The sequence below is a fragment of the Lupinus angustifolius genome, chromosome LG16 (assembly GCF_001865875.1).
Source record: "Lupinus angustifolius cultivar Tanjil chromosome LG16, LupAngTanjil_v1.0, whole genome shotgun sequence".
NCBI classification, from domain to species: Eukaryota; Viridiplantae; Streptophyta; class Magnoliopsida; order Fabales; family Fabaceae; genus Lupinus; species Lupinus angustifolius.
Genome location: NC_032024.1, coordinates 12,180,534 through 12,196,420, shown reverse-complemented (window position 1 = coordinate 12,196,420; position 15,887 = coordinate 12,180,534). Strand labels below are relative to the sequence as shown.

At 33.1% G+C, this 15,887-nt stretch overlaps 1 protein-coding gene across 1 annotated transcript; it reads right to left on the bottom strand.

Annotated features, from left to right (window-relative positions):
- LOC109329318 lies at positions 5,553-6,914 on the bottom strand. Its single transcript, XM_019562993.1, has 4 exons — positions 6,691-6,914; positions 6,486-6,541; positions 6,331-6,406; positions 5,553-6,216 (listed from the first exon to the last, which is right to left on the bottom strand). The coding sequence occupies exons 1-4, from the start codon at positions 6,912-6,914 to the stop codon at positions 5,553-5,555; spliced, it is 1,020 nt and encodes a 339-aa protein (XP_019418538.1).

The window sequence follows — 15,887 nt, the reverse complement described above, 5'->3', positions numbered from 1 at the left end:
CAAGATAAGAATGGATACAAAATTATGCAAAAAAAGTAAGCATATAACAACAATTAAACCAGCATAATCTCTCTTCTCACGCATGCAACACTCTTGCAAAATACAGTAAAATACGTATGCAAAATGCTCTCTAAACAACCCTATACAATAGAATTCAATGTATGGGTTTCTGAATAATGCCTTGTATTTATAGCATAGAGAATAGGCAGTTACATTCGTTGCAAAAACAGTTAAACAATTAAACAATTAAAACAGATTTCAGTTATAACACATAACAGACTAGTTAATCGAATAAGGCTTCTCTTTAATCGGTTAACGGGGCAACAAAATGACATTGAATTCAGTTAAAAAAGAAAACACATATAAGAAAAGCAATTGAGTTAATCGATTAAGTCACCACGTTAATCGATTAACCAACATATTAAAACACGTGATTCAAAAGGCAAACTACTCATATTTTATGCTTAACTCCTATACATGTTTTAGCAATTATATTATGCCTAATATGCACATATAACATGTATGATAGATGCATGAACATACAATTAACTAGATGATGTATCTCATGAATTTGATATTTCAATTAATATGGCTTAAGAGACTAGCATCTAGGTTTACCTAACCTATACTCACTTACTACGGCACACATCCCAGACTACTTAGATTATAGACTCAATTTACATCCTATTCTAGACATGACCAAATGAGCATAAGGACTATTGATTGTTGAGCCATCTTCAAGCTTTGTTAAAACCTTGTCTTCATCAAAATATAGGCAAAGACATGCTAGTGCTATCCTTGACTCTTTTCACTTTCACTGTTAAAATCGAATTGTGTACTACTCTTATGACTTTTGTAAATCACTTGACCAATGGATGAAAGAATTTTAGAAACCTTCAAATCTATTTGCATTGATCTAATTGCGTTTAATTTTCAATTAAAAAGTGGTATTAATTCACAAGTGGTATCGAAAGTGGTATGTACATAAGTGAGATAAAATAATTGGCATCTGTATAAAACAAGTGGTATGAAACCTGTGATATCAAACTGTATACGTTTCTGCCTTAGTAAGTGAATCTGAGGTAAATCTAGATACAAGTCTCTCAAGCCATTATAATTGTCATATCACATTCATGAGACATATCATCTAGTTAATTGTATGTTCATGCATTAATCATACATGTTATATGTGCATATTAGGCATAATATAATTGCTAAAACATGTATAGGAGTTAAGCATAAAATATGAGTAGTTTGCCTTTTGAATCACGTGTTTTAATATGTTGGTTAATCGATTAACGTGGTGACTTAATCGATTAACTCAATTGCTTTTCTGTTATATCAGTTTTTCTGTTACAACTGGTTTCTGTTTAATCATGTTACACTAGTTAATCGATTAACGTGGTAACTTAATCGATTAACAGATCTGTTTTATGTTATAATTGTTTTCTATTTTAACTTCTTAACTGATTGCAATAGTTTGAAGTGTCAAAACTATTTGGTATAAGTTTAGGCAATTTGCATAGAAGTGTAGCATTGCATACTATTGTTTAGGATTGATTAGAGAGCATATTTTCGTGATTTACTTTGTGTTTTGCAGAGAGAAATGCATGTGTGGGGAAGAGAGATTAACATGCCTTATTGAAGTTGATTCATTGATATACATGCGGTTTTTTTATATGCTTAATCTCATTCTTTTCTTGCTCACATGTTCATGCATTCTTGATAGAGATTCTTAGAGAGATATCTTATGATTATTGTTTTTGATTAACTCACATATGCATGATGGCTTGAGTGAATTGTGAGGGGGTTAGTCTTAAGGTTTTTCATTGTTATATTTTGAGCATTATTGTGCTTATTAAACCTTGCTTTTGTAATATATTTTTGTGTGTATTGGATTGATCTTTTGGTGTCTTACCACCACAGAGATAGAGTGATTCTTCACCAAGACTAGGAGGTCTTGAAGGCTGGTTCGCGAGAAAGGTTTTCTCAGGCGATAGGTAGAGTCAAACCAAGGATTAGATGTTCTAGGATTTCAAGAAAGAAGCATCCCGAGTTTTGTAAATTGAATTGGTGTATGTGATTATACTTGTATTCAATATAGTGAAGAAGAAAATATCCCAAGATCAGAAGGGGAGGCCTGAATGTAGTTTGCAGTGGACCACAAATGAACCAGGATAAAAATTCATTTGTGCACCATGTTCTCTCTTAATCTCCTTTATATTTCTTACTGTTTTAATGCGAGTTAGAAGCTGATATTTTGCATGCTTATACCCTGCCATATACTTATTAATATTGCATAAAAATATCTGTTATATCTCTGCTTATCTGTTAATAAATAATTGTGCAACTAGATGCTCTGATCATTCTGCTTCTGTTGTGTGTTAATCGATTAAGCCCACTAGTTAATCGATTAACTAGGCTATTTCCAGAACTGGGTTTTGGTGCGAGAAGCGGTGATTGATAACTCCTACACCTATTCAACCCCCCCTTCTAGGTGTGCCTAGGCCACTGATACCTAACAGAAACCAGTTATCATCAACAGCTCCGTATTAGAGAGGGAGGAAGAGTTGATAGTACAAGTGCTCGAAGCCTATTTTGGGGCTATCGATTGGACCCTTGTCGATTTAAAAGGGATTCTAACAAGATTGTATCTTGTTCCTACATTTCCACGTGAGCAATTAATATTCAATACTACATAATTTTTGGTAGAAAAATATTTGTTGAGTGTTCATTTTAAGTTTTGAAGAAAAGAAGCAATGCTTAATCTTAGTCCATCATCCCTTCTTATGGAGGGTGAAAGCATGATTTCATATGTTTTTCAATCTATAAGGTGTGAATTGTTGGTTAATCATTTATCATTATTTGCTTGCCTATTTCAAAAGAATGAAGTGTAGCCCTATGTTTGACACTGCATCACATCATAAAATTATGGCAAATATGATTTTAATGATAAAATTAAAATGATAGAATATATGGTAAAAAGAGGAAAAAATTTATTTAAGCATTTTTTATTTAGAAAGATAAAGGTTGGCATAGAAAAAGTGTTTGTTAATTACTTTTATTAAAAAAAACATATATCATTTCAATATTACAACCATTCATTATTATAATATATATATTTTAAACAAATATTTATTAATTTCATTTTTATTAACATTTATTATTTATTTATAGTTACTTACGTTATTACTGATTATTATTATTCTTATAGTTATTCACCGGATCTTGTGGAATTGGTTGACCAAAACCAAATTGCCTCATAACCCGATCAGTAGGGTGTCATTCTACAATTGTGAAACAGATTAGTGACACACGTGATCGGCTTTTCTCCGAGATGTTTGGGAGGAATGGCAGTTGGGAATATGGCATCCACCGAAACTGGTAAAAATGTTAATAAAAAAGTTAACATAGAAAATATAGAAACAGAAAGAAAGTTTGGCTTATTATTCGTACATACAAATATACAAATATAAATATACCTGATCAACACGCATACGATCAAACATTGCACGTATGATATTAACAGCATGTCTAGGGATGTTGGTAGTGATTAAAGTTAGTAAAAAAATTTGAATCAATTTTATTGATTAAAAATTTACATATAATGATAAAATTAATATATACCTTTTGACCAATGGAAAATAAGGTGTTGGGTCACGCGGTCTTGGTGCAAGATTTTCAATGCGATCATATGCACATGATTGAAGGAGTAGTAGACATCCTCCAATCTCTTATTGATCACTAATTATTGTTGCACGACAAAGTCCTCGATAAAGACAAGCCAATACAACCGAGCCCCAACTGTATAAGAATGTCTCCGTTAAGTCCTCAAGCAAAGGAAGATACATAAGGTGGACGCGGTTACCTGATGTATCTGGCATGAGAAATCCCTCGATCATTCTCAGAATAAATGTTCTAGCGTGTTGTTCAATAACAACTTCATTAGCATTCTCAAGGAGATCACGAAATGTTCTCTCAAGCCAAGTGAGTTTCACCCTCTGCCCCATTAATTCGTTACCTATTGGAACGGCACCCAATAACCGGATGCAAAGTGTTTCCCAATTCGTACTTGTCACTCCGATAACAACTTCTCCTTCTATCGGAATGCCAACTTGTTAAGCCACATCCTCAAGAGTGACGGTGGCCTCTCCACATCGAAAGTGGAAAGTATGTGTTTTTGGTCTCCATCTCTCGATCAATGCTAATAATAGATGATTGTTGATTTCTACTGCTCCAAGTGTCATCAACAAGTTACCAAAAGCAGTGTTGCAGATAACTTGCAACATTGGTTCATAAGGTAGTGATTGCCAGAAACAAGATCTAGGTCGAGAAGTACATTCAATGTCATTCCAGACATTGTTTGAGAGATTATCATTTTACATGGTAAGTAGTGAAGTGTCAATTGGTCCTAGGTTCAGATACTCCATTAGAAATTATGTATATGTGAAAGTGTGAAGAAGGTGAGAAGGAAATTTGAAGAATGTGTGAAGATTGGATGTGAGTTAGTGAATCATATATTGCTAATATTTATAGTATCACGTGTATTAACCACATTTCCAATTCAATTCAATTGCCATCCAATTTTATAGTGACTGAAAATATGATTTCCAGTGAGTGCCATCCAAATAAATCCAATGAGTGCCATCCAATTAAATCATGGAAGTCCCATAAAAAAATATATAAACAAACTCTGCTATAGCAATGTCGATTTAAGTAGAAAATATATAAATACAAATAGGCTATATCAATGCCCATTTATATGTGCACAAATAATACAAAATATTATATACAAATCGGCTATACCAATGCCGATTTATATATACAAATCAGCTATAGCAATGTCGATTTGCATAGAAAATATATAAATACAAAACGGCTATACCAATGCCGATTTATGCACAAACATATAAATATAAACTTGGCTATAGTAATGCCAATTTATTTGTATACAAAATATTATATACAAATTGGCAATAACAATGTAATTTTGCACTTCACACACATTGTAATATTACCCAGAATTATCATTCACTTTACCACCAGGGAATCACTTCACCCACATTGTCATTCACTTTACTAGGGAATCTCTGCTATTTCTATTTCTACTTTGCATTGCATTGTATAGTAATTCACTATCTAGCATGCATTGTTTGATCATTCATTATCTTACATTGTTTTGTCTTATTATAAACTAGTCATTCTTCGTCACATGCAATTCACTTTTATGAGGAATCTCTCCATTGCATTGTATTGTCAAGTGAACAAACTCATCAATTCTGATCACGTGAACAAACCCATCAATTGTCATTGCTTTTGTCATGTTATAAAGATTACATAATAAAAACAAAATAAAGATTACATCAATTCTTCATTTTTTAAAACCCATCAAGTCTTCATCACGTGAACATAACAAAATAAAGATTACATAATAAAAATAAAAATAAACTAGATTACATAATAAAATGTAAAGATTACAAAATGTAAAGACTTCATTGCATTAGGTGAAAATGTAAAGACTTACATAATAAAAATAAAGATTACAAAATAAACTAGTCATTATGGAAAGGTTCTGTAGAACTCTCACCAAGTTCTCTAGATCTTAGTGGACATGTCTCCCTATTATGCACATAAGTTCTACACCATCCACATTTTTTAATTTGTTCAGCATGAACTTCATCCATCTCATTATGAATGCGTATAATTTTAGGTCTTCCACTTCTATTCCTTCGCATTAGAGGATTGGGAATAAATATTGGACCAGAATAAGGGGGCCAATATTCTTCATTACCAATTGGTTGAAAGTGACATCCATATGCCTTAACAATATTATCCAGACGGTAAATTGGAGAGATAAATTGGCTACAATCTAAAGCCAGTGAAACGCATGTTGCGATCGCATGAGAGCATGACAATCTTAATGATTGAAATTCCCCACAATCACACCAACTATCGGCTAGTTTAATAGTGAAACCCCTCACTTGACGACCACCAGATCTAGATACAACTTCAACTTCCGAGACTCCGGTCTCCCGTGAAAAATTACGAACAACTTGACAAGTGGATTGTCGTTGATTTTCTTTAATCACTTTTGTCAACTCTTCGCAATATATATGCCTTGCTCTAATCATGCTAGTAGCTTCATCCCGATGTTGAATGAACCATTCATTTAGCCTATAGTAGGTTTCTCTCACAAGGGTTGTGATAGGAAGAGCCCTAGATCATTTCAGAACACCATTAATGCATTCTGCAAGATTCGTGGTCATGTGGCCAAAACGTCTACCTTCTTCATATGCTTGACTCCACTTTTGTTTTGGAATCTGGTCCAACCAGGCACCAGCCTTGGGATGTTTTTGCCTCAATAAATTCAACATCCGCTTAAACCGTGGTCGCATTAACTCATACCCTAAAAATTAAATATAAGAAAATATATCAATCCATAACATCAACAATATATATAAATTACAAATATAACTAATACATACCCATTTGTATGACTTTATCTTTTAGATCAGAGACTCGGAATTCCTTATTGAAGTTACTAGCAATATGACGAATACAATAAACTTACTGTTCACTAGACCATCCTGTGAAATCGCTTCAGAGTGCAGCTAATAAACCTGTTCCCCTATCTGATATGATACAAAGGTTTGGTTGAGGGGTAACATGAGTCTTAAGATTGTAAAAAACCACTCCCAAACTTCTTTCGTCTCTCCTTCAACAATGGCAAAGGCAACTAGAAATACCCGTCTGTTTCCATCTTGTGGACTCGCTATAAGCAATGTTCCAGTATATTTCCCAGTTAAAAATGTTCCATCCACTTGTATAATTGGTTTGCAATATGCAAACCCATCAATGCATGGTTTGAAAGCCCAAAACACTCTATCCAAAATGAATCGACCAGAGTCTTCCATACCATCTCTAATATGGTGATGTGCTTGATATTTCACAATTGTACCGGGATAGAAATATTATACAACATTCATCCAACGTGGTAACTCATTGTATGATCCCTCCCAATCACCAAATTTTTTTGCCAACGCCATTTGTTTTGCGGTCCAAGTCTTTCTATATGTCACTGTATAACCAAAACAACTAACAACCTCCTTAACTAGTGCCTTAACTTGTATACTCGGATCTGCAGATACCAAATTAACAACAAGGTCTGAAATAAATGATGAATTTAATTTGCTATGATCTTGGGAAACCAACATAGATACACAAGTGTGTGTTTCATTAATTTTCTTAATCTCCCATATGTCACGCTTAACGTTAAAAGAAGCGCAAATTCGCCACTCACATCCAACACCAAACTGTGTACATTTCCCAACATATCTATCTGGTCTAGACTCATCAACAACATAATCAAATGAATTTTGAATATGAAATTCTCTAATAGCATGTATCGTGGGTTCTTTCGATTCAAATTGCATTACAACAAAAAATCATTGTTATTATTATTCATTAAACCACTTGTGTGACCAAAATCACGACCAACTTCAGAATTTGTGTTAGGAAAAAATGATGATGGAGAACTATATGTCATCCTAGAAGATGAACCAACATCGACCTCCTCCTCATCACTACATATTTCAATGTTTTCTTCATCACTAAAATTGCTAATAATGTCTCTTAGAATAACCATCTATAATAAACAAAATAATAATATTAGAAAAATTTAACAATAAATATACTACACTTCATAAAATATAATAGCTCTACTAACCTCTAAACAGTGTGTGTTTTTATTTATTGGCAAATTCTAATTGATGAATGCCAGAGACGGGAAGAATTGTATACCAGCTCATAAACTTTTCCTGTCACCAATAAATATAGAGACCTGTTTATAATAACGTGAGCCTGGAAGCTTCGGCCCGGGCTTTCCTTTTACATATTGAGGCCCAAGATGATACATAATACAAATGATTGTTTTTTGCACCATTTTTATCACCTACATCGCATTTGGATTGTTTCAAAAACTTATTTTCGTATTTTATGGTTTTTTTATTTAAATTTTTTCAAAATCAGAACAACTTTTGAGGTTATAATTTCAATTACAATATTTATACAGTTTCTGATTTTTAAAAAGCTGTTGTCATACTTATAATTTATATCACCATAAAATTCATGCATGGATACACCCTCAAGTATTTTTATTATTGAATGACACTCTATCAGCATCACACGGGTACATTGTAATTGTTAGAGTTGAGAGAGTCCCAAAATTAAGGAGATCTAAAAATATTGGGCAAAAATATAATGAAGAACAATAATAGGCAACCTCACATTAAACCAAAAACGTTAATGCAATGAGTCTATTGATCCATCTATTCATAAGATTTTCAAATTATTCATGCTTGAACAATATCAAACTTTAACAACCTCAAACTTGATATCAACAAATTAACAATTAACTCCAACAATGTTACCCATGTGGTTGTGATAATGATAATGGTAGATAGTTGTTGTTTTTTATTTCAAATTTTTTTTTTATTGAAATATTTCACATGATTAGTACTTATGTACCCTACTTAGGGATAGTGAAAAAATATAAGATAAAATGAAAAGGAAATATTATCAAGCATTATCATACACATAGAGGCCTTCAAACCATACGTAGATTGTTATAATTAAAAATGAGTTATTGATGACATAATTATTTTTTAATTTTAATCATTCAAACAAGATTCAATAATCACTATTAATTATTCTCATTTCTCACAATAATAAGTGTTCTTACCTGAATCAATTACTATATGTTATATCACACCCTATATGTTTTGGGAAAATATTGTAGTATATATAAGCATATATTATTATTCATTTATTATCATATACATTATATATCAAGGGCAATTCTATTTTTTTGAACAATGAGAATGTTTAGTTTGATGACTCTATTTCCTACCTTTCAAACATACTTAATTTATACTAGAGGACCAAACGGGTCGCTTGGTTCCATTTCGTCCGTGTCCACAAAAGCCTGCATCATTTTATGGGACATGGGCATGTTTACATTGTCTCAATGGACAAAATGACATATCCTGCCCGTTTTAAAACGGGTTAACGGGCATGCAGGTGGCTCACAAACATTGATAAGAAATATAAAAAAGAGAAATTAATACAATAAAATAGAAAATAAATAAATAAATTAGTTGAAGAGAATTTTTTTTTTTAAATTGTTTTTGATATTTCATATGAAGTTGAACAAACCGTACTGCATTACAACTTTTTTGAGATATTAAATCACATTATATCATTATTTATTTTAATTTTTCTTTTTTTTTATTACATAAAGCCCACGGGCCACCTGCATTGCCAAATAGAAATGGCTGCAGGCATTGCAGGCAAACGAGTCAGGCAAAATAGACAAAAAATAAATTTTGTATGTCCTGCTCGCAAAAAATTGTAGGCTATATGGGCCGGCATGTGGGCCTTGCCCGTTTGCCATCAATACTTTATATTATCAAGCATATTTAGATTTTACTCACGTGTAAATTAGTTACTTCATATCCTAACCCAATTAGTTATCAATACTTTATATTCTAACCCAATTAGATTTTACTCACGTGTAAATTATATTATCAATACTTTATATCCTAACCCAATTAGTTACTTCTACATTTTGTTAAGGTTGAGTAATCATTACTTACATAAATAATTCGGGGTGTAAACAAAATAATGCAAGTTAAATAGCTTGAAGCTAAAGACTCCCTTGTAAAAAAATTGCTTAAGGTTTACTTGCTTAATTAAAAACCTAAATATAAAGGTTGACGTTGCCTTTTTTTTTTAAAATGTCTAAGGCTTGAACTCATAGCTTATTTAACTCAATTAATTTTTTATTTTTTATTTTATCAAATTCCTCTCTAAATTATTTTTAATTTTATGTTTAACAAATATATCTATATAATAAAATAAAAATGAATCACAAGAAATGCATTACATAAATAATTTATATATGAACAACAAACTCCTTTGTTATAGCCGATTTAGCTAGGGTATTAAAAATTTATATATATGTAAAACGCCACCACCATCCACGATTTCTATATATATATATATATGTGTGCAAAACGCTAACACCATCCACGATTTCAAAAAGGCAACCTAAAACTCCTACCTGATGCACGATTAATATATATGTGTAAAACTCTAATGTCATGAACGATTTCCAAAGGAAATCTTAGAAAAAACTACACACTCCTGTAATAAGTACAAATTCTACACTATTATGGTAAAATTGTAGTCAAACTATACTAGGCAAATTTGCCAACACTGAGTCACTATCCTCCAAATCTCTGATACCAATGCAACCTCAAGTGCTTACTCATCTCAGCGAATCATTCAAACCTCAAAGCTAGATTACTGATCTTTTACTGCAGCAAGCACCCTTTTTTAGTTTTTATGGTCCAGAAAGCACATCTAGGTCGCATGCAGATTTTTTTGTCCTGAAAGAAAAAGGCTTTTGTTTTGGTTAACTAGGGAAGCCTACCCCTCTGTGGAACATGTGAGCAACTACAGTCCATTAACTTCTGTTTTTGATTTTCACACAACATTCTTCATCGGTTTTCGTATTTATATACTTTTATATTAGAACAAATGATAAATAAACAAAAATATATATAGACCAATGGAGACTGCAACAATTGTGGTTAGAAATAGAGTAATGCTAACAGAGTAGACGGAAAAAAATAGTGGTTAGAAATAGAGTAATGGTAGCAGAAAAAATCGTCCAGTGATAAAAATGTGTCTAATTATACTGCATAATCTCGAGACAACTGCTGCTCCTAGGTTTACATGTGCCGGAACATAGTTGAGTTTTAAAATTTTCATTAATCAAGAGGACCAATAGGGAATAATGGCTCTTGATTCTTGATTTTAGCCCAAGAGATAGCTACCAAAGTTCATGCAAATAGGAAGACGAAGAGCTTTCTATCGGACTGAAAAGCGAAAAAGGAATCTGCATGGACCACGAGGAGTTAGTTATCTTTTACTTGAATGACACAGAAGCACCGTGTCATTGATTGAATGTTTTTGTGGAAATTTTGAGGGCGGTGGACCCCTATGTTCACTCTTTACAAAGCACCCTAGACCATGGAACACCACATTTTCACGTTGCCTACTTGAATTATAGAGAAGGACATGGTAATGACAAAACTTACATGGATTTCAGTTACTTAACATTGTTAGCGGTAGCTTTCAATGTTTAAGTTCGTATTGTATTTGATTGAGGCTTGCACTAAATTAACAATGTCCTTTTTTAATGCATGTTACTGACAATTAAGTGAATTTTTTTGTTACTTATATAAATGTACTTTCATGGACAATTCCCGAGATATAACAAAGGGACAATTCCTAAGACATGCCTATCTGACACCATCGTGGCCATGTAGCTTGCTCTCTGCTGCGGTCATGCATGGCCTAGTCTCTGGCTTGTTCTGGCACAATCATGGCCTACACTTTGACTTGCTCTAGCACAGTCATGGCATTTGTCTGGCCTAATCTTGGCTCTACCAACTTTGGCAGTGACTAGGCCTTGGCTTGACCACACTGTCATTATCCCTCCCCCAGAATAAATATTAAGAATTCCCAAATTGGAAAGAAGATGATGGAATGGAGAGAGCTCTAGGGCCATATTAACAACATTTGCAACTTGTTCTTTTGTCACAACTTGTTTTGGAGACGTTCCTTTGCAACATAACAATCAATCTCTATGTGATTGGAATGTTCATGGAACACTGAATTGGCAACTATGTACCGTGATGAGTCACTTATCACAATATAACAAGGATGGTCCCTTATGAGGGACAAACAAATCACCTTAGAGATAAGTAAGCCACACAGGACACAATGGCTAAGGCACAATACTATGCTTCAGAGGAGGACCTAGAGATTGTGTTTTTTTCTTAGACTTCCAAGAGACCAATGAATCACCTGAGAATATACAATAACTAAAAATAGACCTATAAGTAACAGGGAAAGTAGCCCGATCTGAATCAGTGAATCCTTTTGAGTTACAATGTTGAACTGGAGGAGAAAAACAACTTTATCCAGGGTTGCCTTTGATGTAATGTAAAACTCTTGTCAGTTCTTTATAGTGATCAATGGTAAATGTTGCCATGAATTGACTTAGTTGTTGAAAGACAAAACTTAAGTTATGACATGTGTGTCAAGTAAAGCAATTGTCCAACCAATTGCCTATATAACATAGGATCTTAGTAGGCATTGATACCCTTTTGATGTAAGTAGGCATTCTTAACCATGGAGGCTTGGAGGTAAGGAACCATGTGTCAGAGAGTAGGTCAAGTGCATACTTTCTTTGGCAGAGTGTGACTCCTTGCTTGGAAAGAGAAACTTCTATCACAAGAAAGTACTTTAGTGTGCCAAGATTTTTGATCTTGAATTGTGCATCAAGGCGACGTTTGACAGTGTCAAGTTCTAAGGTGTTGTTCCTGACTAATATCAAATCATCAACATAAATCAATCAAGAGAGTAGTAAGGTGGGAGTTATGATGTTTAGTGAACATGGAATGACTATGATGATATTTCTTGTAGCCCAATTAGGTCAAGGAAGAAGACAATTGGAAAGTCATTGCCTACTGGCTTATTTTAATCCATACAGAGATTTGTTTAACTTGCATACTTGATTTGAAACAACACACGTAACTTCTTGAGGTAGTGCCATATAAACCTCTTCATCAAGATCATCTTGTTAAAATGCATTATTCACATCATGTTTTTGCAAGGACCACCCATGGCATGTTCCAAGTGCTAGGACTAGTCTAATTGTTGTAAGCGTTACCAGTGGTGCAAAAGTGTCAAAATAATCTAGTCCCTCTTTTTTTGTATACACATTGGCTATAAGTATTGCTTATGCCTTTGTATGCTCTTATCTGAATGATATTTGATCTTGTAGAGTCACTTTGATTTAATAGCCTTCATGTTATGTGAAAGGGTGACAAAGGTGTAAGTATTGTTTTGTTCCAATGTCTTTAATTCATTTTCCATGGCTTGGATCCAATCCTTAGATTTAATGACTTGGATCCAATCCTTAGATTTAATGGCTTGGTGGTAAGTCTTAGGTTCAGTTTGGGTTGTGATTGAGAGACTATAGTACATATGTTTAGAGAATAGAGAATTATAAGACAAGACTAGACCTAGGGGATGTTTGATGTGAGCATCATTGTTGTTTAAAGAGGTAGAGAAATCAAGTTTTAGTGAAAAACCATGAGGTAAGTTGTTGGTATGAACACTATTTGAGATATTTTCATAGAAATAGGTGAGGGTGTAGGTATTGATGGAGGTGAAGGAATATGACAAGGTGAATGGGATGAAATTGTTTGATTGATACGGTTTATTGGTGTGTTGGAGTCAATTTGTGTGGGGCACACTTCTTATTAAATAAAAGGATAAATAATCTATAGGCGATTAAAGATCTATAGGCGATTAAAGATCTAAGGTGGATTCAATATTAATGGGCTTATAGGAAAACATATGTCCATAGAACATCACATTCTTAAAGATGAAAATATCAATAGAGGTTAAATCATATAGGATGAACCTTTGTTCATGCCTAGTAACCAAGGAATAAGCATTTTTTGGCTCGTGGATCTAATTTGGACCTATGATGGTTGAGAGTAGAGGCATAACATAGGCTAACAAAGACTCTTAGACTATGTAAGGCATGTGGCTAACCAATTAAAGCTTCCAAGGGGACTTCAACTCAAGTACTAGAGTAGACAATCTATTGATCAAGTGGATAGCATGATTAACAACATATCCCCCAAAAGCTCTTTGTTGCAACCTTCCAATTGAAAAAATGGGATCAACCCAGAATTTCCCTAGTGAATATATTGGATGTCAATCTTCTATTCAAATTATTTTGAAAGGCTTAATCTAGAAAGAATTATCTCAAAAATTGCCCTACTTTGAAAGGCTTCCACTTTTCCTTTGCTCCATGACTCATGTTCCATGCCAAAGAAATACTAAAAACAATTATCATCCGAAATTGGAAAATGTTTGGGCTATGAATGGAGATGATGATGTTGGGGCTATGAAATTGGAAAATGTTTAGGCTATTAAAGATGAAATATTTTATCAAAATTTTATGAGTTTAGCGGAGTTAGTGTTTCTCTGTCATGGTGTGCATCTTAGGTAAATCAATCATCAACAATGTCTTTTTAAACTTGTATCATGGTCTTCCTATGGGCTTCCAATAAAAGGATAAAAAATATATGTTTCTCATACTCACCTTTCCTCTTTATCTTAATTTCAACAATCTCATGATGGAATGGGTGATGGCCTGATATCAGGGCAATAATTCCCCCCTATGGGATGTGAATGGGCCATTTTGCATCCATTTATAGTGCAATTTTCTTTGCCCTAACTTTTTTCATTGATTGAGTATTCTAAGCGCGCTTTTAGTATTTTTCTTCCACATTTTGAGAGTGGGACGTTTATTGTTTTACTTTGGATTCATTCAACCTTTTGGTTAAAATAGGGAGATGATGTATGAATGGCGTGAAAGAATATGTTCATCTCTTAATAATTGAAAGTCAAGAAAACAATTGAAAAACTATCATCCCTAGGCTATTGGCATTTTGTGGGTAATTAAAAAATAATATCCTTTCATAATCACTTGGCTCAAATGGGGTGACTATAAGTATTTTCTTAGTGTGTAAGAATTTATAAAGAAGCATTATGTCATCAGAAAATTTTACCTCAAGATCCACATCGGAAAATTTTATCTTTTTTGGGTGAATATGATTAGTGGAATGAAGAGATGATAAATTTGTATGATCAATGCATTAGTATGTATTCATTAAAAAGATAAGTAGTGAAAAATAAATTTATATTCTTGAGAGGGAAACATGGGTGACTGACTGTAGGAGTGAATGGCCCTAAATGACCTTCAAGTATGAAAAAATGCATAATCTTATGCTACAAATTTAGCTCATTCAGTCTCATCACAAAAAAGAACTTCATATAACAGTGATTCTCTCTAACTTCCTACATTGCTTCATTTTTACCATGTTTGCTTTCAATCGAGTCCAATAATAGTGCCCTTAAAAACAACCTTCAACTAATGAGTGCCCTTGGCAATGGGAACATGAAATTTATGAAGTAAATGTTTTTATTTATGCATGAAGTGCATGAATTGACAACATTTTTTAATTAATGTTACACGAATTGAAATACAGTAATTTAAATAATGCATGAAATGCTAAACCTGAGCATAAGCTACTTCAAATATGCATGAAATAAATCTTAAGTATCATTTGGTCTATTTAGGGATGTATGAGTGATATGAGACTGCAATTTTGATGTATATGATGCGTGGAAGTGCATAAAATGCAGCTAAGGAATGCATGCAATTTTATTAATGGATGTGTTGAAAATCGATGAAGATGTAAGATAAGATTTATTTTTTATTTTTTAAGATGATGCATGACAACATTTATGGTGGTGAATGAAATGATATGATGAGATAGAAGATTAGAATACAAGATACGGTAATACATGAAATGTAATATTTGAATGAATTATTTTTATTTTTTATGAATATATTCATGAGTGAATGACTTAGTACATGAATGTACAAATGATGTTTTTTTTTTGCTTTTTGAGTGCATTAATGAATGAATAAGTGGATAAATGTTTGAATGATTGATATATGGATAGAGTTGTTGGGTAACAAGAGCTCTAGCACACCTAGAGGGGACGAATAGGTAGTTTGGTTTACAATTAAAACTTCTCGGTTATAAAAGATATTCGCTTATTTTCACCGACTATAATCGATTAAAAGATTAATTAATCAATTAACAGAAAACTCCAGTTAATCGATTAACAACATACTTAATCGATTAGTGTTCTTGAAAATCTTTTGT